This window comes from Zalophus californianus, chromosome 9 (assembly GCF_009762305.2).
Source record: "Zalophus californianus isolate mZalCal1 chromosome 9, mZalCal1.pri.v2, whole genome shotgun sequence".
In the NCBI taxonomy this organism is placed as follows: Eukaryota; Metazoa; Chordata; class Mammalia; order Carnivora; family Otariidae; genus Zalophus; species Zalophus californianus.
The window spans coordinates 81,166,114-81,188,515 of NC_045603.1; the positions used below are offsets into that span (position 1 = coordinate 81,166,114).

At 35.3% G+C, this 22,402-nt stretch overlaps 1 protein-coding gene across 24 annotated transcripts in view; it reads left to right on the plus strand.

Moving 5' to 3' along the window:
• Positions 1-22,402, plus strand: part of LMNTD1 (lamin tail domain containing 1) — a 496,795-nt gene that overhangs the window by 415,132 nt on the left and 59,261 nt on the right. For all 24 annotated transcript variants that reach the window (XR_003519677.1, XM_027592020.2, XM_027592017.2 and 21 more), the window contains one exon: positions 3,106-3,301. Coding sequence is in view for 23 of the 24 variants with exons in the window: in XM_027592020.2 (XP_027447821.1) it covers positions 3,106-3,301 (196 nt within the window). In the remaining variant the exon portion in view is untranslated. The remainder of the gene's footprint in view (positions 1-3,105; positions 3,302-22,402) is intronic.

Below are 22,402 nucleotides of genomic sequence, written 5' to 3' on the forward strand. Positions count from 1 at the left end.
TGGGAATGCAAGCTGGTGCAACCCCTCTGGAAAACAGTATGGAGGTTCCTCAAACAGTTGAAATTAGAGCTACCGTTCGATCCAGCAATTGCACTACTGGGTATTTACCACAAAGATACAAATGTAGGGACCCGAAGGGGTACATGTACCCCAATGTTTATAGCAGCAATGTCCACCATAGCCAAACTGTGGAAAGAGCCAAGATGCCCATCGACAGATGAATGGATAAAGAAGATGTGGTATATATACACAATGGAATATTATGCAGCCATCAAAAGGAATGAGATCTTGCCATTTGCAACGACGTGGATGGAACTGGAGGGTGTTATGCTGAGTGAAATAAGTCAATCAGAGAAAGACATGTATCACATGACCTCACTGATATGAGGAATTCTTAATCTCAGGAAAGAAACTGAGTGTTACTGGAGTGGTTGGGGGTGGGAGGGATGGGGTGGCTGGATGATAGATATTGGGGAGGGTATGTGCTACGGTGAGCGCTGTGAATTGTGCAAGACTGTTGAATCACAGATCTGTACTTCTGAAACAAATAATGCAACATATTTTAAGAAAAAAGAAAAAGAAGAAGATAACAGGAGAGGAAGAAAAGGGGAGTATGTCAGAGGGGGAGACGAACCATGAGAGATGATGGACTCTGAAAAACAAACTGAGGGTTCTAGAGGGGAGGGGGGTAGGGGGATGGGTTAGCCTGGTGATGGGTATTGAGGAGGGCACGTTCTGCATGGAGCACTGGGTGTTATGAACAAACAATGAATCATGGAACACTGCACCAAAAACTAATGATGTAATATATGGTGATTAACATAACAATAAAAAAAAAAAGTAAGGAAAAGACAGACATATAACAGAAGCAAAATAAATGGTAAGAAAATGGTGGAAAGATAGGAGAACAATAATGAATTTGGAGGAGAAGAAAATGAAAACAGTACTACAATAGGAAAAAGTCGGGTTTTGACAGTTGCCAACAGTGTAAGCAATGCACTCAGCAATATCCACAGTGTGTTCCTCATGATGTTAGGGAACTTTAAAGGTATGTTATCATGGTTTACTGAAAAAATCATGGTCTTGGAAACAGAGAACTTAGGTCTAAAGGATATTTCTACCTACACTGTGAGATAATAGGTTAGGTATCCCTGAGTTCCATTACCCACAAGTGCAAAATAGGGATTAAAATATCAACTTCACAGGGCTGGCCTAAGGATTAAATAAAATACTTATGAAAATCACCTAGCATATAGTAAGTGCTTAATAAAAAATTAGTCATGAATATGAATATATCTGTAAGCACCTCCTCATTGAATAGGCTAGATTGGGGATCTGTATTTCAATTACCAGTCAACAAGTTTCAAAACTGGTAGCATAAACACACCCATGACTACTTGATGTCTCTATTTTCCTCTATTATTCTGTGGATATTTAAGCCTGGCTGCTGCTTGTCTATATTTCATTTTGTTTCTGGCATTTTCCTAAGCTTGTGACACAGTGTTATGTAGGATTTTGATCTGCCATTATTCCCTATGCTTCATTGTTTGTATACCTATAATGCACTTTTTAAAGAAGCCTCCTAAGATCACACTGACCTTTAGCAATGACCAAAATCCATATACTCAAAAGTGAAAATACCAACTTTACATCCAGGGAGGGAATATTTTTCCTTCTTTATCCCTGTATCATCATGGTATATATTCTATATTTGGATTAAACTGCAAGTTCTTAGGGGAAAAACAAAATATAGTAGTTTCCCCTTGCAAGATGAGAGTTGAGCTGGGGTGTGTAGTCTTCTTCAGTTGCTGTAGATTCAGGTTCTGTAGATAAATGCCTGGTCCACTGAAACTTGTTGCATTTGGTTCCGTTCCATCTGTTCCTCTAGGTGAAATAACAACTAGGACTAAAATTAATCTGTCTTCTTCCTTTTTATAGTATAAAGATTTTCATCCCTCAAGATGAGCCATTAAAAAGAATACTATATAATCTCTTTCCCCAAAGGAACTCAAGGATTAAGTAAATACTCAAGTGACTGGGAATGAACTAATTTAATTCCAAACATTTCTTTAATCCTCTTTAGAAACTATGTGTTTATTCTTTTTCATCTTTCACCTTGCTTTGGTTTTGTTAAGGATACAAGAATATAAAGCATACTCTAGATTGTCTCAGTCCTTTGATGATTTTGGACACAGTGTCACATCAACCAAAGCCCCTGAACTACAATAATTGCTATCACTTACTAAATACCTGTTAAAAACTAGACACTACACTGGAAAGTTATCTACATTTTCTTCAATCTTCACATTGCCTTATTCTATGTTCAGGAAAATGGAGAATTAGTTGTCTTACTAAGTGGCAGAGCTGGGATAAAATTGCAGGTCTGTCTAACTCCAAGACACAGTGTTCTATCCACTTCACTATTGTCTCTCTCTGTAGTTTTACTCACTCTTTGCAGACACATCATTAGATTTACCCAGCCTGCTTCTTTCCATGCAAAATTATAAAAACTGTTCTGTATTTAAATCTTAGTAGTGATAATTTTAAAAGAACAACTTTCCAAGAGGATACTAGAGTCTGATTAAGCATTACTCTATCTTTCTAATAAACTATTTTAGTTGAATAGAGGAAATTTAAGTCTTTACCTGGCAAAATTACTAATTATTGGTAGGAAGGGTTCATTTGAGGCTTTAATTTAGGGGTAGTAATTTGGGGAGGATGGCTAATATGAAATCAAGTTGTATTTATATATAACATATCCAAATTTGAGAAACTCAGATGTTTACCTCCTTGAAAACTTATGATGCTTCTACTACAACTGAATAATCAGTTAAATAAAAGTCATTATGCTAATGGCATTATTGATATTTTAAGATAACTGACATAATCTCTAGGAATTGTGTGTCACAAAAATAATCACTTACTACTTACTTCATAGACTTTGGTTTATAGCTTTTAATTATCCTCATTGAGTTTGAAAGTGACAGTAAAATGTATAAAGAATATAATTTTGTAGAAGCAAAAAATAGAGATAGTGGCTTTGTGTTCTTTAATGTCCTTTTATTTACTACTTTTTGTTGCTTTCCTCTTCGGTTTCTTTGAAAGGAGTCAACAGCTCCATAATGACAAAGAGACAGGCTCTGCTCCTTGCTGCTGAGACACCAGTAACTGGGGAAGGAGAAGATTATTTCCTATCTTTGTTTGGTGATTCAAAGAAACTTCTTCCACATTCATTCCATGCTGAGAAAGCCTGGAAACACTTTTCTATGATTCTTGAAGAAGTGGGCCAATCTAGATCCAGGTACCTATTCTATTTTAACTATTTAATATCTTCTATTGGAATAGGAGCTACTTTACTTCAGTAGGTAATAAAGTTCTAATCTGATATTACATCCATGATTTCATCTAAAACCCTAAGCAGTTTATTGAAATATTACTGTTTCATGTCCTGCGGAATGATAAGAAACCACTGTAATTTTCTAGGGAACCAAACAAAGGATGCTGATTTTTCAAAGAGGCAGGTGAAAACATCACTACATAATCCCTACAAATAAAGTCAACTCTATTTTTTTATTATTGGCAAATCATTCAGATGGATGTAGTGTCTTTTTTCTCTTCTACTAGGCACTTGAGTTCGAGACAGAAAGAAAAACATAGACTTACTCATTGATCCATTTTTATAGTTGTTGGTATCTATGGCAAAAAGAATTGATCAGGAAGAAAGTTGATATTAGAGCTAAAATAAAAGAGCTGACTTATCTACATTTACTTAACCCTGCTTTTCTTGTCGCTTTAACAACAGATTGAATTGTGAATTATTAGAAATAAACACATGTCCCCAGAGGGTGTGAGAGGGATAAGAGAAGTTATTAGCTAGGTTTGAAGTTCAGACATAAAGGAAACTGTTTTCCCCTTAGGTCAGATTTCCTAAAATCAACCACTATTACCATTCAACTGTAGTGAATAAAGTGTTCTCTCAACCATCTAAAAACACTTCATCAAATTATTCGTTCAACATCTATCTAACATGTTAAGAATGATGACTTATTTGAAGCAAAAATTCAAAGAAAAAAAAAAGACTTGTGAATATGGTTTTAAGAACTTTTACTCAGATCAGGAAATGCCTGCCGGTATAAAGATTGAAAGAGGCAAATAAAGTATCAAGGCATATAGAGAATTTTCTCCCAGCAGAGGATGATCTGGGAAGATTTTGTGAAGGAGTTGTTAATTAGAATTATCTTAGAAAGATACATAAATTTTGTTTCCTGAGGGTTGCTGGAGTGGTGGGGGTTGGGAGGGATGGGGTGGCTGGGTGATAGTCATTGGGGAGGGTATGTGCTATGGTGAGCGCTGTGCATTGTATAAGACTTGAATCACAGACCTGTATCTCTGAAACAAATAATACATTATATGTTAAAAAAAAAAAAAAAAGAAGATAGTAGGAAGGGAAAAATGAAGGGGGGGAAATTGGAGGAGGACACAAACCATGAGAGACTATGGACTCTGAGAAACAAACTGAGGGTTCTAGAGGGGAGGGGGGTGGGGAGATGGGTTAGCCTGGTGATGGGTATTAAAGAGGGCACATACTGTATGGAGCACTGGGTGATATATGCAAACAATGAATCATGGAACACTACATCAAAAACTAATGATGTAATGTATGGTGATTAACATAACATAAAAAAAGATACATAAATTTTGGATATGCAAATTTGGAGTCTGTGAGAACATTCTAGGGCACTACTTCTCAATCCTACCTACACAATTGAATCAGTTGAGAAGTTTTTAATGTCCTGACCCTATCCTAGACTCTTTGAGTCAGAATTTCTAGTGGTAGAATTGACCATCGTAATTTTTTAAAATCCCATGGAAATTCTAATGCATAGTCAAGGTTGAGAACCACCAGCCTAGAACGAAGGAGCAGCATAAACAAAGTGAAGGAGGCAGAAAACACTAGGACCAGGTAGGTATAAGGCATTTTATAGCATTGCCCCACTGAACAGTGCATCAATTGGTGTAACAGGGTTGTAGGGGCCAGGGTTGGGGAATGATCACAGTGAGCCTTGAACACCAGGATGAGGAATTTGATTTTCACAATAGGAAATGGGAAACAATGGGAAAGTTTCAAACAAAGGAGTAACAGGATCATGATTCTGAATGTTTAATTGTGGCAATGAATATGAATGAATATTGGATTTTTGTCAAATGCTTTTTATGTATCTACTGAGATGATCATATGGTTATTCTTTCTCAATGTTGAAGCAACTCTACACACTTAAACTCCTTTGATCATAATGTTTATTCTTTTAATATATTATTGAATTTTATTGGCTAAAATTTTGTTTCAAATCTTTACACCTGTGTTTGTGAAGAGTATTGATCTGTAGTTTTCTTCTCCTGTAATGTCTTTTGTCTGCTTTGGAATCAGGGTAAAGCTTGCCTCATAGGACGAGTTGGGATATATTCCCTCCTCTTTCATTTTCTAGCTGAGTTTGTATAGAAGTAACTTTTCTTAAATATTTTATAGAATTCATCAGTGAAGCATTCTGGGCCTGCAGTTTCTTTGTGGGAAGGTTTTTACCTACAAATTCTATTTCTTGAAAATAGATATCAGGATATTCCAGTTATCTATTTCTTCTTGGATAGTTTGTGTCTTTCACACAATTTGTCCATTCCATCTAAGTTGTCAGATTGTCATAAACTTGTTCATAATATTCCCTTATTATCCTTTTAGTATCGGTAAAATCTGTAGTGATGTGACATTTCTTATTGCTGATACCGGTCAGATGTGTCTTCTTTCTGTTTCCTGATCAATCTTGCCTAAGAGTCATCAGCTTTATTGAGCCTCTCAAACAACCAGTGTTTGGTTTCATTGGTTTTCTGTGGTTTTTGTTTTGTTTTTTTATTTTACTGATTTCCATTCTGATATGTATTTACTTTCTTCTGCCTACTTTAGGTTTAATTTCCTTTTCTTTTTCTGGTTTCTCAAGATGGAGTCTGAGATCATTGATTTGATACCCCTTTCTCTTCTAATATAAGCATTTAGTAAATTTTCCCCTAAGTACATCTTTAGTGACATCCCACAAATTTGATATGTTGGATTTTCATTCACTTCAAAATATTCCCTAATTTCCACTTAATTTCTTTGATCTTTGTGTCATAAGAAGTTGACATAAGAAATATTGACAAATTTGCCAGTTCCAGTGATTTTACAGATATGTTTTTGTTATCAATTTCTAATTCTATAGTGGTCAAAGAACATACTTTGTATGAATGACTTGGGTTCTTTTAAATGTGTTGAGACTTGTTTTATAATCAGGATATCGTCTATCCTGGTAAAAGTTCTGAGTGTACTTACAAAGAATTTATATTCTGATGTTGTTAAGTAGAGTATTTTATAAATGTCAGTCAGGTATTGATGGCATTAAGTTACTGTCTTTTTGCTGATTTTATGTCTACTTGTTCTATCAATTTTTGAGAAAGAGATGTTAAAATCAACTATAATTGTGGATTTGTTGATTTTGCCTTGCAGTTCTATCAGTTTTTGTTTTATGTACTTTGAACCTCAGTTACTAGATTTGCAAACATTTGGAATTGTTATGTCCTCTTAATGAACTGATCTCTATGTCATTATGAAATGACCTTCTTTATCCCTGGCATTATTCTTAGCTCAGAAATCTACTGATATTAATACAGCCACTCCAACTTTCCTTTTATTATTGTTAGCATGGTAAGTCTTTTTTCATTCTTTTACTTTTAACCTATTGTGTCTTTATATTTAAAATGTATGTTTTGTAAGTAGCATGCAGTTGAGACTTATTCTTCTATCGAGTCTAATCTCTGTCTTTTAATTTGAGCATTTAAACTACATTTAAAGTAATTGTTAATATGGTTAGGGTTAGGGTTACTATCTTGCTATTAGTTTTCTATTTGCCCCAACTATTCTGTGTTGTCTTTTTCCTCTTTTTCTGTATTCTTTTGAATTGAATATTATCAGTGACTCCATTTTATCTCCATTGTTGGCTGATTAGCTATAACTCTGTTATTTTAGTGGTTCCTTTCAGATTTATAGGATATATCTTCAGCCTATCACAGACTACCTTCCAGTGATATTATACCACTTCACAAATAGTATAAGAGCTTTACAATACTATTCTTTTATTTCTTTTATCCCAGATACTGTGTTTTTGCTATCACATATTTTATTTCTATGTATGTAATAATCCCATACTCCATAGTTACTTTGTTTAATAATTATTAGAAGAAATTTAAAAGATAAGAAAAATATGTTATATATTTACCCTTATATGTTTTCACTGCTTTCCAGTGTTTTTAGTGCTTTATTTTTGTAAGTCATGTTTCCATCCCCTATAATTATGCTACTACCTGAAAAAGAACTTCCTTTCTTATAATATGGATCTGCTTGTGATGAATTCTTTCTTTATTTTTCAACAGCTTTATTAAGATATCATTGACATAAAAATGGTATGTGTATATATATATACATACATATATATATACACACACATACACATGATGTATAACTTGATTTTATTTTTTTATTAAGTTGTAATTGACATATAATATAATATTGTGTAAGTTTAAGGTGTAAAACATGACGATTTGATATATATATATATATATATAGTGAAAGGATTACCATAAGGTTAGTTAACAGATCCATTACCTCACATAATTACCTTTTTGGTGTGTGTGGTGAGAACATTAAGATCTATCCTCTCAGCAATTTTCAAGTATATAATACAGTATCATATACATAGTCACTGTGCTGTACATTAGATCTCCAGAACTTACTCATTTTGCTTAACTGAAACTTTGTACCCTTTGAACCACATAACCCTATTTCTTCCTCCTCACAGTCCTTAGCAACAACCACCATCCTACTCTGCTTCTGTAAGTGTGATTATTTTAAATTCCACATACGAACAAGATCATACAATATTTCTTTCTGTGTCATGCTTATTTTGCTTAGCATAATGTCCTCCAATTCCATCCATGTTGTCATACATCCATGTTGAAGTCAGGATTTCCTTCTTTTTAAAGACTGAATATTTCAGTGTGTGTGTGTGTGTGTGTGTGACATTTTCTATATCCATTCATCTATTGAAGACATTTAGGCTGTTTCCATATCTTGACTATTGTGAATAATGTGCAATGAACATGACTGCAGATATCTCTTCCTGATCCTGATTTCACTAATTTGGATATACACCCAGAAGTGGCATTGCTGGATCATATGGTAGTTATATTTTCAATATTTTTAGGAAACTCCATATGTTTCCATAATGGCCTTATTAATTTATATTCCCACCAACAGTACAAGTGTCCCTTTTTCTCCATATCCTCACCAGCACTTATATTTTCTTTTTTTTAAGATTTTATTAATTTGAGAGAGAGAAAGCACGAGCAAGGGGGAAGGGGGGAGAGAAGCAGGCTCCCCGCTGAGCTGGAAGCCCGACATGGGGCTCTATCCCAGGACCCTGGGACCATGACCTGAGCTGAAGGCAGATGCTCAACCGACTGAGCTACCCAGGTGCCCCATATTTTCTTTTTGATAATAGCCATCCTAACAAGTATGAGGTGATATCTCATTGTGATTTTGATTTCATTTCTCAGGCAATTTATGACGTTAAACAACTTTTCATATACCTTGAGTTGTAAAATGGAGTATTGTAATTGAGATCTTTATCCTTTTTTAATGTAGGCATTTAATGCTATAAAATTCCCTCCTTGTACTGCTTTTGCTGCCTCCCATTAGTTTGGGTAAGTTGTATTTTTTGTTTTCATTCATCTCAATTATTTTTAAAATTCCCTTTTGATCTCCTCTTTTATCCAATGGTGATTCAAGAATGTGTTGTTCAGTTTCCATGTGTTCATGAATTTTCCTGTTTTCTGTTATTGATTTCTAGGTTCATACCACTGTGGTTTGAGAAGATAGCTGGGATGTTTTTAATCTTAAATTGTTGTTGACTTGTTTTGTGACCTAACATGTGATCTATCCTGGAGAATGTTCTGTGTGTGCTTGAGGAGAATGTATTCTGCCACTGTAGGGTGGCTGTATAATAGTCATACCCATTTGTTCTATTGAGTTGTTCAAGTCAGCTGTTTCCTTATTGATTTTCTACCCTCAATATTCTATTATTGAAAGTGTGGATCTAAGTTTCCTGTTATTGTATTGTTGTCACTTTTTCCTTTAGCTCTGTCAGTATTTGTTTTATATATTTAGGTGCTCTGATGTTGGGTGCATAAATATTTACAATTGTTACATCTTCCTGTTGAATTGACCCTTTTATCATTATATAATGACCTTCTTTGTCTTTAATGACAGTTTTTACTTAAAGTCTTTTAGTCTAAGTATAGCCACCTCTGCTTTATTTTGGTTAGCATTTGCCTGAAGTATCATTTTCTATTTATTTTCTTTCAACTTATGTGTGTCCTTATATCTAAAGTGAATCTCTTGTAAACACATTGCTGGATATTGTTTTCTTTTTAATCTATTCAGCTATTCTATGCCTTTTGATTGGGAAATTTAACCCATTTTACATTTAAAATTACTATCAATAGATAAAAACCTGCTTTGCCATTTGTTTGTTCATTGTTTTGTTTCTGCAGTTCCTTCATTCCTTTCTTCCTCTCTGTTTTGTTATTTGATAAATTTCTGTAATGAAATTTATAGGGATTTTGTGGTTATCATAATGCTTATATAAATCTTCTTGTAGCTTTAACTGTCTATTTTGATTTCATAATTACTTAAGTTCGATTCAATATAAAAATTTTACACTTTTACCTCACACACACTTTGTGTTATGAAGTCAGAGTTGGCTTTTTTAAATAATGTGACTCCTTTACAAATTTTCATGGTAATAGTTATTCTTAATATTTTGTTCTAACTTTTATGTTTGGTTATTAGTAATTTGAGCACCACTACTAGTGTCATATTATTTTGTATTTGACTATATAGACAGAGAGATAGATTTATAGATATATACCTTTACTACTGAGATTTATACTTCCACATACTTTGATGTTGCTGTTTAGTGTGTTTTTTTTTAAGATTTTATTCATTTGAGAGAGAGAGAGAGACAGAGAGAGTGCAAGCAGGGGGAGTGGCAGAGGGAAAGGGAAAAGTAGACTCCCAGCTGAGCTGGGAGCCTGACATGGGGCTTGATCCCAGGACCTGGAGATCATGACCTGAGCCGAAGGCAGATGCTTAACCATCTGAGCCACCCAGGTGCCCTGTTTAGTGTGTTTATTGACTCCATTTGAAAAACTCCTTTAAGCATTTACTGTAAGGCAATTTTAATGGTGAAAAATTCCCTTAGTTTTTGTTTGCCTGGGAAAGGCCTTATATCCCTTTCACTTTTAAAGGGTAGCTTTTCAAGGTAAAGTGTATCTGGTTGGCAATTTTTTCTTTCAGTACTTTGAATATACTATCCCATTTCCCCTGGCCTACACAGTTTCTGTTGAGAAATCAGCCTATAGTGTTATGGTGGTTTCTTTGTATGTGATTAATCTTTTTCCCTTGCTGCTTTGGGGGAGATTTGATTATGATGTGCCTTGGTGTAACTTTCTTTAGGAATTCTATGCTTGGACTTTGTTGAGCTTCTATGATTTGCAAATATATAGACTTAAAATTTTTAAATTCTAGAAAATTTTAGGAAATTGTTTCTTAAAATATTTTCTCCTTCTCTCTCTTTTCCTTTAAAGACTCCAATTACACATGTACTAGGCCATTTGAAGTTATCCCACAATTCACTAATGCTCTGTTCTTTTTTAGTCTTTTTTTCTCTGTGTGTCTCATTTTGGATAATATCTATTGCTATGTCTTCAAATTCACTAATGTTTTTATCTGCAATGACTAGTCTTGTTAATCCCATCTAGTGTATTTTTACCTCAGCTGTGTCTCAGTCATGTTCAATCTTTCATCTAGATTTGTATATACAGAATATAGTTACAAAGACTTTGCCTTTTCTGCTATTTCTGACATCTTTGTCCATTCTGAATCAATTTTGATCAATTTTGATTTTTATTTCTCCTTATTATGGGTTGTATTATCCAAGTTATTTACATGCCTGGTAATTTTTATTAAATGCCAGAAATTGACATTTTTATCTTATTTGAATGCTGGAATATCTTTGTATTTCTAAATATATTCTTGAGCTTTGTTCGGGAATGAAACTAAGTTACTTAGAAATAGTTTGAGCCTTTTGGGACTTGCTTTTAAAATTTGTTTAGTGGCAAGGAGTCCAAGATGGCAGAGGAGTAGGAGACCTTAATTTTGTCTGGTCCCAGGAATTGAACTAGATAGCTATCAAATCATTCTGAACATCTGCGAACTCAACCCGAGATCTAAGAAGAATAGGAGCAACTCTACAAATAGAAAAGCGACCATTTTCTGCAAGACAGAATGACAAGATGGAAAACTCACCTCAGAAAAGAGAACAAGAGGCTCCCTGCTCAGCGGGGAGCCTGCTTCTCCCTCTGCCTGCCTCTCTGCCTACTAGTCCTTCTATCTCTCTGTCAAATAAATAAATAAAAAATCTTTAAAAAATAAAGAAAAGAAAAGAGAACAAGAGGCAGTACTGACTGCCAGGGACGTAATCAGTATGGATATAAGTAAGATGTCAGAACTAGAGTTCAGAATAACAACTACAAAGATACTACCTGGGCTTGAAAAAAGCATAGAAGACACTAGAGAATTCCTTTCTCAAGAAATGAAAGAATTAAAATTGAATCAAGTTGAAATCAAAGAGGCTCTAACTGCAAGGATAAAAGAGGCAGAAGAGAGAATTAGTGATATAGAAGACAAAAATGATGGAGAATAAAGAAGCTGAGAAAAAGAGAGATAAACAACTCCTGGATCATGAGGGGAGAATTTGAGAGATAGGTGATACCATAAAGCAAAACAATATTAGAATAATTGGAATCACAGAAGAAGAGGAAGCGGGGGCAGAAGGTATTTTAGAGCAAATTATAGCAGAGAACTTCCTTAATCTAGGGAAGAAAGCAGGCATTCAAGTCCAGGAGGCAAAGAGAACCCTCCTCAAAATCAATTAAAGTAGGTCAACACTTTGAAATACAATAATGAAACTTGCAAATCTCAGAGACAAAGAGAAAACACTAAAAGCAGCTCAGGACAAGAAGTGCATAACCTACAAGGGTAGAAACTTTAGGAACAGATCTATCCACAGAGACCTGGCAGGTAAGAAAGGACTGGTATGATATATCCAGGTTGTTCAGTGAGAACAATATACAGCCAAGAATACTTTATCTGTCATTGAAAATAGAAGGGGAGATTAAAAGCTTCCAGGACAAACAAACTAAAATACTTTGTGATCACTAAACCAGCCCTACAAGTAATATTAAAGGGGATGCTTTAAATGAAGAGAGAGACCAAAAGTAACATAGACCAGAAAGGAACAGAGCAATATAAGGAAACAGTGACTTTACAGGTAATACAATGGCACTAAATTCATATCTTTCAATAATTACACTGGATGTAAATGGGTTAAATGACCCAATCAAAAGACATAGGGTATCAGGTTGGATTAAAAAAAAAAAAAGCAAAACCCATCAATATGCTGTCTGCAAGAGACTCATTTTAGACCCAAAGATACCTCCAGATTGAATGTGAGGAGGTGGGAAACCATTTATCACGCTCGTGGACATCATAAGATAGCTGGGGTGGCAATCCTTATATCAGACAAATTAGATTTTAATATAAAGACTAATAAGAGATGAGGAAGGACATTATATCATACTTAAAGGTTCTATCCAACAAGAAGATCTAACAATTGTAAATATTTATGCCCCTAACTTGGGAGCAGCCAATTATATAAACCAATTAATAACAAAATTAAAGAAACATATTGATAATAATACAATAGTAGGGGACCTTAACACCCTACTCACAGCAATGGACAAATCATCTAAGCAGAAGATCAACAAGGAAACAAGGACTTTGAATGACACACTGGATCAGATGGACTTCACAAATATATTCAGAGCACTCCATCCCTAAAGCAACAGAATACACATTCTTCTCAAGGGCACATGGAACTTTCTCCAGAATAGATCACATACTGGGTCACAAAACAGGTCTCAGTCTGTACCAAAAGACTGAGATTATTCCCTGCATATTTTCAGACCACAGTGCTTTGAAACTTGAACTCAATCACAAGAGGAAATTTGGAAAGAACTCAAATACATGGAAGCTAAAAAGCATCCTACTAAAGATTGAATGGGTCAACCAGGAAATTAAAGAATTTTAAAAGTTTTATGGAAAAAAATGAAAATGAAAACACAACTGTTCAAAATCTTGGGATGCGGGGTGCCTGGGTGGCTCAGTCATTAAGCGGCTGCCTTTGGCTCAGATCATGATCCCAGGGTCCTGGGATCAAGCCCCGCATCCGGCTCCCTGCTCTGTGGGAAGCCTGCTTCTCCCTCTCCCACTCTCCCTGCTTGTGTTCCCTCTCTCGCTGTCTCTCTCTCTCTGTCAAATAAATAAATAAAATCTTTAAAAAAAAAAAATCTTGGGATGCAGCAAAGGCGGTCCTAAGAGGGAAGCATATAGCAATACAAGCCTTCTTCAAGAAATAAGAAAGGACTCAAATACACAACCTAACCTTACACCTAAAGGACCTAGAGAAAGAACAGCAAACAAAGCCTAAACCAAGGAGAAGAGAATTAATAAAGATGAGAGCATAAATCAATGAAATAGAAACTAAAAGAACAGTAGAACAGATCAATGAAACTAGGAGCTGGTTCTCTGAAAGAATTAATAAGATCAATAAACCCCTGGCCAGACTTACCAAAAGAGAAGAGAAAGAACTCAAATTAATAAAATCATGAATGAAAGAGGAGAGATCACAACCAACACCAAAGAAATACAATTATAAGAACATATTATGAGCAACCATATGCCAACAAATTAGGCAATCTGGAAGAAATGGATGCATTCCTAGAAACGTATAAACTACCAAAACTGAAAGAGAAGGAAAGAGACAACCTGAACAGACCCATAACCAGCAAAGAAATTGAAGCAGTAATCAAATATCTCCCAATAAACAAGAGTCCAGGGCCAGATAGCTTCCCTGAGGAATTCTACCAAACGTTTAAAGAAAAATTAATACCTATTCTTTTGAAGCTGTTTCAAAAAAATAGAAATGGAATGAGAACTTCCAAACTTTTTCTATGAGTCCAGCATTACCTTGATCCCCAAACCAGACAAAGATCCCACCAAAAAGGAGAATTACAGACCAATATTCCTGATAAACATGGATGCAGAAATTCTCACCAAGATACTAGCCAATAGGATCCAACAGTACATTAAAAGGATTATTCAGCATGATCCAGTGGGATTTATTCTTGTGCTGCAAAGGTAGTTCAACATCCACAAATCAATCAGTGTGATACACTACATTAATAAAAGAAAGAACAAAAACTTTATGATCCTCTCAATAAATGCAGAAAAAGCGTGTAACAAAGTACAGCATCTTTCTTGATTAAAACTCTTCACAGTGTAGGGATAGAGGGAACATACCTCAATATCATAAAAACCATCTATGAAAAGCCCACAACGAATATTATCCTCAATGGGGAAAAACTGAGAGCTTTTCCCCTAAGGTCAGAACACAGCAGGGATGTCCACTCTCACCACTGTTGTTCAACATAGTACTGGAAGTCCTAGCCTCAGCAATCAGACAACAAAAAGAAATAAAAGTCATCTAAATCAGCAGAGAAGAAGTCAAACTCTCACTCTTCACAGATGACATGATACTTTATGTGGAAAACCCAAAAGACTCCACCCAAAATTGCTAGAACTCATACAGGAATTCAGCAAAGTGGCAGGATACAAAAACCAATGCACAGAAATCCATTGCATTTCTATACACTAACAATGAGACAGAAGAAAGAGAAATTAAGGAGTCCATCCCATTTATGATTGGACCAATAATCATAAGATACTTAGAAATAAATCTAACCAAAGAGGCAAAGGAACTGTACTCAGAAAACAGAACACTCAGGAAAGAAATTGAGGAAGACACAAAGAGATGGAAAAACTTTCCATGCTCATGGATTGGAAGAGCAAATATTGTTAAAATGTCTATGCTACCTAAAGCAATCCACACATTCAATGCAATCTCTTTCAAAATACCATCAACATTTTTCACAGAGCTGGAACAAATAATAAAATTTGTATGGAGCCAGAAAAGACCCTGAAAAGCCAAAGGAATTTTGAAAAAGAAAACCAAAGCTGGTGGCATCACAATCCTAGACCTCAAGCTCTATTACAAAGCTGCAATCCTCAAGACGGTATGGTATTGGCACAAAACAGACACATAGATCAATGAAACAGAATAGAGAGCCCAGAAATGACCCTCAACTCTATGGCCAACTAATCTCTGACAAAGCAGGAAAGAATATCCAAGGGAAAAAAGACAGTCTCTTCAACAAATGGTGTTGGGAAAATTGGACAACTACATGCAGAATGAAACTGGACCATTTCTTATACCATACACAAAAATAGACTCAGAATGGATGAAAGACACAAACATGAGACAAGAATCCATAAAATCCTAGAGGAGAACACAGGCAGCAACCTCTGTGACCTTGGCTGCAACAACTTCTTACTAGACACATCTCCATAGGCAAGGGATATAAACGCAAAAGTGAACTATTGGGATTTGATCAAGATAAAAAGCTTTTGCACAGCAAAGGAAACAGTGGACAAAACCAAAAGACAACTGACAGAATGGGAGAAGATATTTGCAAATGACATTACAAATAAAGGGCTGGTATGAAGATCTATAAAGAACTTACCAAACTCAACACCCAAAGAACAAAAAAATCCAATCAAAAATGGCCAGAAGACATGAACAGGCATTTCTCCAAAGAAGACATACAAATGGCCAACAGACCCATGAAAAAGTGCTCCACATCACTTTTCATCAGGGAAATACAAATCAAAACCACAGTGAGATACCACCTCACACCAGTCAAAATGGCTAAAATTAACAAGTCAGTAAATGACAGATGTTGGAAGCTATGCAGAGAAAAGGGAACTCTTACATTGTTGGTGTGGATGCAAGGTGGTGCAGGCACTCTAGAAAACTGTATGGAGATTCCTCAAAAAGTTGAAAATAGAGCTACCCTACAACCACTACTACTAAGTTTATACTCCAACGATACAAATGTAGTGATCCAAGGGGCACCTGCACCTCAATGTTTATAGCAGCAATGTCCACAATAGCCAAACTATGGAAAGAACCCAGATGTCCATTGACAGATGAATGGACAAAGAAGATGTGGTATACACATACAAATACACACACACACACACACACACACACACACACACACTATGGAATATTACTCAGCCATCAAAAAATGAAATCTTGCCATTTGCAAGGACAGGGATGGAACTAGAGTGTATTATACTATGCAAAATAAGTATTAGAGAAAGAATTATCATATGATCTCACTCATATGTGGAATCATAGCGGAAGAGAGGGAAAAATAAAGAGAAGAAAAAAATAAGGCAAGGTGAAATCAGAGAAGGAAACAAACCATAAGAGACTCTTAATCATAGGAAACAGAGGGTTGCTGGAGGGGGGCGATAGGGTTACTGGGTTATGGACATTAAGGAGGGCACATGAGGTAATGAGCACTGGGTATTACATAAGACTGATGGATCACTGAACTCTACCTCTGAAACTAATAATATGTTATATGTTAATTGAATTTAAATTCAAAAATATATAAATAAACCAACAAACAAAAAACATTGTTAGGTGGCAGTAGAGCAACGTTGAATTAATCCTCACTATTGAAGCAAGACTCTTCTGAGCACTCTACCCAATGCCCCATGAATTGTGAGGTTTTTCAGTCTGGCTGATGGGAACATGCACTTTTCCTGATCCTGGGAGTGTTCTGAGTGCTGGTCTCCCTAATCCTTTCAAGTGCTCTTCTTATCCAGTCTTAGAGAGTTTACTCAAATGCACGTGCTAATCAATCCTCTGCTGAATACTTAAAGGGAATCTCCTGAAAATCTCCAGAATTTTCTCTTTTGAAGCAGTCTCCTCTCTTGTACTCTGCCTGTGACCTCCTGTCACCTTAGTCTCTCCAGGCTTTCAGCTCCATCTCCTCAAGTGAGAGAATCCACCAGGCTCAACCTCTCTGTGACACAGCCTGGAAACTCTCTCAAGGCAGTAGTGTGGGAAAACTTTAAGGCTCACCTCATTTATTTTCTGTCTTTCAGAGATCACTATTCTTCAGTGACCAGTGTCCAATATCTTGAAAAACATTGGTTCATATAATTTTTTCCAGATTTTTAGTTGTTTCAGGTGGGTGGTCAAATACGGTTTCTGTTATTCTATCTTGGCTGGAAAGAGAAGCCAATTATCAATTTGTTTGTTTTCAATAAAATGTGTTTCTTTCCTACTATCATTCATCATCTCTAAGAATGTTTAATATCTTCCACCAGGAGGAAAAAAGTTATTGGCAAACAAGAAACAAGATGGAGACATTATTAGAATTTTCACTAGCTATGCATGATATTTTCCCCTGTATCTAAGACCATGTATTAGCCCCCAGGTCAGTTCTAGATGACTCAGGAGTGACCAAACTATATTAAGGCTACTTTCCCACCCATTCACTTTCTCTTCCCACCCCAGGCAATTCTTTATTCTATAAATCTAGAATCAGGATGGTAGTAAACTGTAGACTGAAATAGGCCTCAGCAAAATAATGATAACTACATGAATAGTTTTGGTCCAAAATAACTTATGATGTTACAAATCTATTCATATTCCCCAAAGACTCTAATTCAAACTAAGTCCCATTTATTATTCCCCCAGATGTTTTAAAACCTGATATAATGATGTACTAACCTACTTCTTCATTACATTAAGGATCTATTACCAAAACTTTCAATCTGAGGGCTTTTCTCTTGTAATACCAATGAACTGAATCAAGTTCCCTGAGTCTTCCTAAGTTTGTCTTTTAAAAATTTAGGAGGTCCTAAATACTCACCCCTTTGCCAGACCCCTCACAGCTATGAACACAGATGCCAATCTGTATGGAGAATGTTAGGTAGGTGTATACTGGAAGAAGTGAAACTCTAAAGGTAATTTTAGCAAACTTTAAAGTTGTAGAAACCTAAAGGCAGATAAGTAGCATGAAGCTGTCAAGAAAAACCCAAGAACTAGATAAATCAGGACTTAAATGATGGAAAGTCATTGTTTTTAAAAAAGTTACATAGCCATATGTCTCTTCAATCTCTTTACAAATCAGTTCCATGCAAAAACGCCTGACAGAATGATTGGTACATTGCTCTACACTCTCATCAAATAATGACTTATAAGCAGAGGTCTCAAGTCACTTTCCTACTAAAGAAAAATGGGAAGGCTTATTGGAAAGAGAAAAAGATAACTACTAAAGTCTGTGTGATAGCAGTTTAACAGCCCTGCCTCTGTGAATTTCTATGTACTGTGTGAGAAGTATTTTCCTATAGCTTTTGGACTGATATCAAAAGGAAGGCAAATGAAGTGACTAGCAGTGATATGGATGATTTTATTTTTTTATATGAGCTAATTTATTCTTATGTACATAAAATAAAAATTTAAGGTCAACAAATAAACAGTTCACTTAAATAATGAAAGATTTTTGAAAAGCAACTATACATATTCCATTACATGTATGATAACAAAGGAATAACTGAACTATTCTAGAGTCTTACCTGTTTAAAAGCAAAATTCAAAATAGTGCTCATCTCCCATGCAAAAAAAGCAAGTCTGAAAAACAAAAAGACATCTTGTTAAGAAATTAGAAAACATACCACAGAGGATTCAATAACAGTAGGATAAGGATGACAGAGAGGAATTCTAGAGATTTCAAAGAATAAAATGTTATAGCCACAATTTAGTAAGAACCATAATGGTAATGCAAAAGACTACAAATGTAAATTACTCAAAAGTGAACCTCTGCAAAACAGGCATTCTCATACAATGCAATGAGAATATGAAGTGAGACCACTATTTTGAAAACAGTTTAGTACTGTATATTGAGATTCATGGATGTTTACATCCTCTATTCTCACAATTCCTTTTCTAGAAGAGGAAACTCAGAGTGATGGCTGACATTTGGAGTCGCTTTTCTCCTCAAAACAGTTGTTAATTTGAAAGCAGCAGCTAAGAAGCTGAGAAGTTAATAATATACTGGCAGTTTCATAGGACCAGGTGAATAAAAATTGGGATTCAGGTCCTATCCAGAAAGAGGGTCACTGATAAACAACCCAGGTTTTCAGTTGGAACTTCAAAGGTCACCCAATAGTAGGGCTATATTCAATATAGACCATCCTAATTGGAGCTAAGGCATAGCATCAAATCATTTCACACCCTGGTTTGATTAAAGTGATTTACCCCCAACTTTGATGGCTGCCAGAAGCTAAGTACATCCTTTATGTGTTGAGAAAATGCTATTCAGAGTCTTAAACTATCTCTGCAGCTTTTTTTTAAATCTATAATACTAGACACTAAGTAAACAATAACAAGGCATACAACTGAAAAATCTCCCCCCCAAAACAAAAGAGAAAGAAAGAAAGAAAGCAGAAAGAAAATCCATAGAAGAAAAGAAAATGTTTACTAATCATATATCTGATGAGGGACTAGTATCCAGATGATATGAAGAATTCTATAACTCAACAACAACAAAAAGAGAAGCCAGTTTAAAAATGGGTAAAGTGCTGGGTGTTATACACAAACAATGAATCATGGAACACTACATCAAAAACTAATGGTGTAATGTATGATGACTAACATAACATAATAAAATACCATTTAAAAATAAATAAATAAAAATGGGGGGGGAAAAGTTAACCAAAAACTAAGGTTAAAATGGACACTAAAAACAGGCCTCGGTGGTGCAGATATTATTGTTATCTGACAGGGATTTTAAAATAACAATGACTGAGTATTCAAGGAATTAAATGACAAGATAGAACTGGAAACTGAATATTTTATTGGTTTATTATTAAATTGTCAGAAGGAAATTCTAGAACTAAAAAAATCCAATAAGAGAAATTACTATTTCAGAAGTAGATGGGTTTAACAATATATTTGATGCAACAGAAGAGAGAATTATTGCACTAAAACATTCTTAGAAGAAAATACCCAGGCTGAATTGCAAAGATATTAGAAGAACAGAAACAATCATAAGGATAAATAGAGAAAGATTAAAAAAAAAAAAAACACCCTACCTACTTGTAATTGAAGTTACTTAAGGGGAGGAGACACAGATTAAGGTAGAACAGTACTGGTGGAAATACAGCAGAGAAGGTTCTCAAACTAATGAAAGACATCAAGCCACAGATGCAAGAAGCACTACCAACTACCAGAAAGATAAAAGACAGAAAAATAAAAACCCAAACCTGTGGGTACATATTGGAAAAACTTCTATAACAGAAGACATAAGAGGAGTGCCTGGGTGGCCTTAGTCAGTTAAGCCTCAGTCGGTTAAGACTCTTGATTTTTAGCTCCATGCTGGGTGTGGAGCCTTGTTAAAATTCTCTCTCACCATCTCCCTCTGTCCCTCCTCTCCAACCCCCCCTTTAAACAAACAAACAAACGAAAAATTCAAGACATAAGGAAAATCTTAGAGAAAAAGGAAACTTACCTTCGAAGGAACAATAGAAGACTGGGAGTGGTTTATCATTAGAAAAATAGAAGACAGAAGACTCTGGCAACATTTCTGGCACACAATTTAAAAATTTATAAGTGGATATTAGTTTTCTATTGCTTGCAATAACAAATTATCACCATTATAGCAACTTAAAATAACATGAATAATATTCTTTTATTACAGCACAGTTCTTCTTCTAAAAATATGTGTATATATATTTAAATGCTATTTTATTTAAATACTATGAACTCAATCATAAAAATGTAAAACAACCTTATAGAAGTGGAAAAAATAATATGAACATGGAATTCACAGAAGAAAACTGGGTGGCCAATAAATAGCTTATTCAAATGCACTATAATCAGGGGGAAATAAGTTAAAATAACAATGAGATACCATTTTGTACCCATTGTATTGAAAATATTAAGAAGTCTGAAAGTTTCAAGTGTTGGTAGGAATGTGGGGAATAAGAAGAACTACTAATACTTGCATAGACAGTGGGTAAAGCATGCAATGGTATGACCTGTCACAAGTGTTGGGATAAATCCTTTGTGGTTGAAGTTCAAGCAAGCTAGGACGTGGGAAAAAAAGAGATTAACAAGGCTAGCAGATTAGGTAGGGCCTTGTTTCCATGCTATGAAGTTGGTGTTTTCTCTGGAAGGAAATGGTCAGTTATTGCAATATTTATCCTTGTTCTGGATAGCAAACAAAGACTGTTCTGAAAACAAAATAGAGAATAGTTAGGAGGGTACAGAACTGGAGAAACCAGTTAGGACACTGTTACAATATCACACAGAGGTGAGGAGGACCTAATGAAGACAACAGCAATAGATGGAAATAGATGGGGAAAAAAGGATGGTTTACAGAAGATATAGGGATAGAATCAATAGTATTTGTCACAGATAAGGCAAGAAGCTTAAGAGAGTGAGAAAATAACTGAAATTTCAGACATGGCCAACAGGATAAATGATGATGCAATTCACTGGAATAGGTTTCCCACCCTTCCAAAATGATGAATTCAATTTGGGCCATGTTGATTCAGAGGCATCTTTGGGGTCTGTGGTGGTCAGTTTTTTCTATGGGTCCAAAGCTCAGCAGGAAAATCTAAGGAAGAGATTTAGATTTAGCAGTCATCAGTGTATTAATGGTTACTGATGCCCTGTTCATGGGTGATATCACATATATAGAATGTGATGAGAATAAAAGATGGTTTTGGAAGAATCCCAGGGATCAATGTCTGAGAGATAGATGAAGAAGAAAAATCTGAAAAAGAAATTAAAAAGATAAAAAGAGAGAGAGAGACTGAAAAGGAGCAACTAGACTGATAGAAGGAAAACAGGGACTTGGGTAAACAAGGAGAGGAGTTCCTAAAAAGAAAGCATATCTGGTAAAGGCAAATACCACAGAGACATTAAGACAAAGACTAAGTTAGTGGGAATGTAAGTTGGTGTGGCCACTATGGAAAAGAGTATGGAGGTTCCTCAAAAAATTATCATATGATACAGCAATTCTACATCTGGGTATTTACTGAAAAATGAAGACAATCTCAAGAGATAGATATATGCCCACACTTGTCTTCATTGCAGGCTATTTAAAATAGCCAAGATAATGGACACAACCTAAGTTGCCCATCAATAAATGAATGGATAAAGAAGATGTAATATATATATATATTATTCAGCCATAAAAAAAGAATGAAACC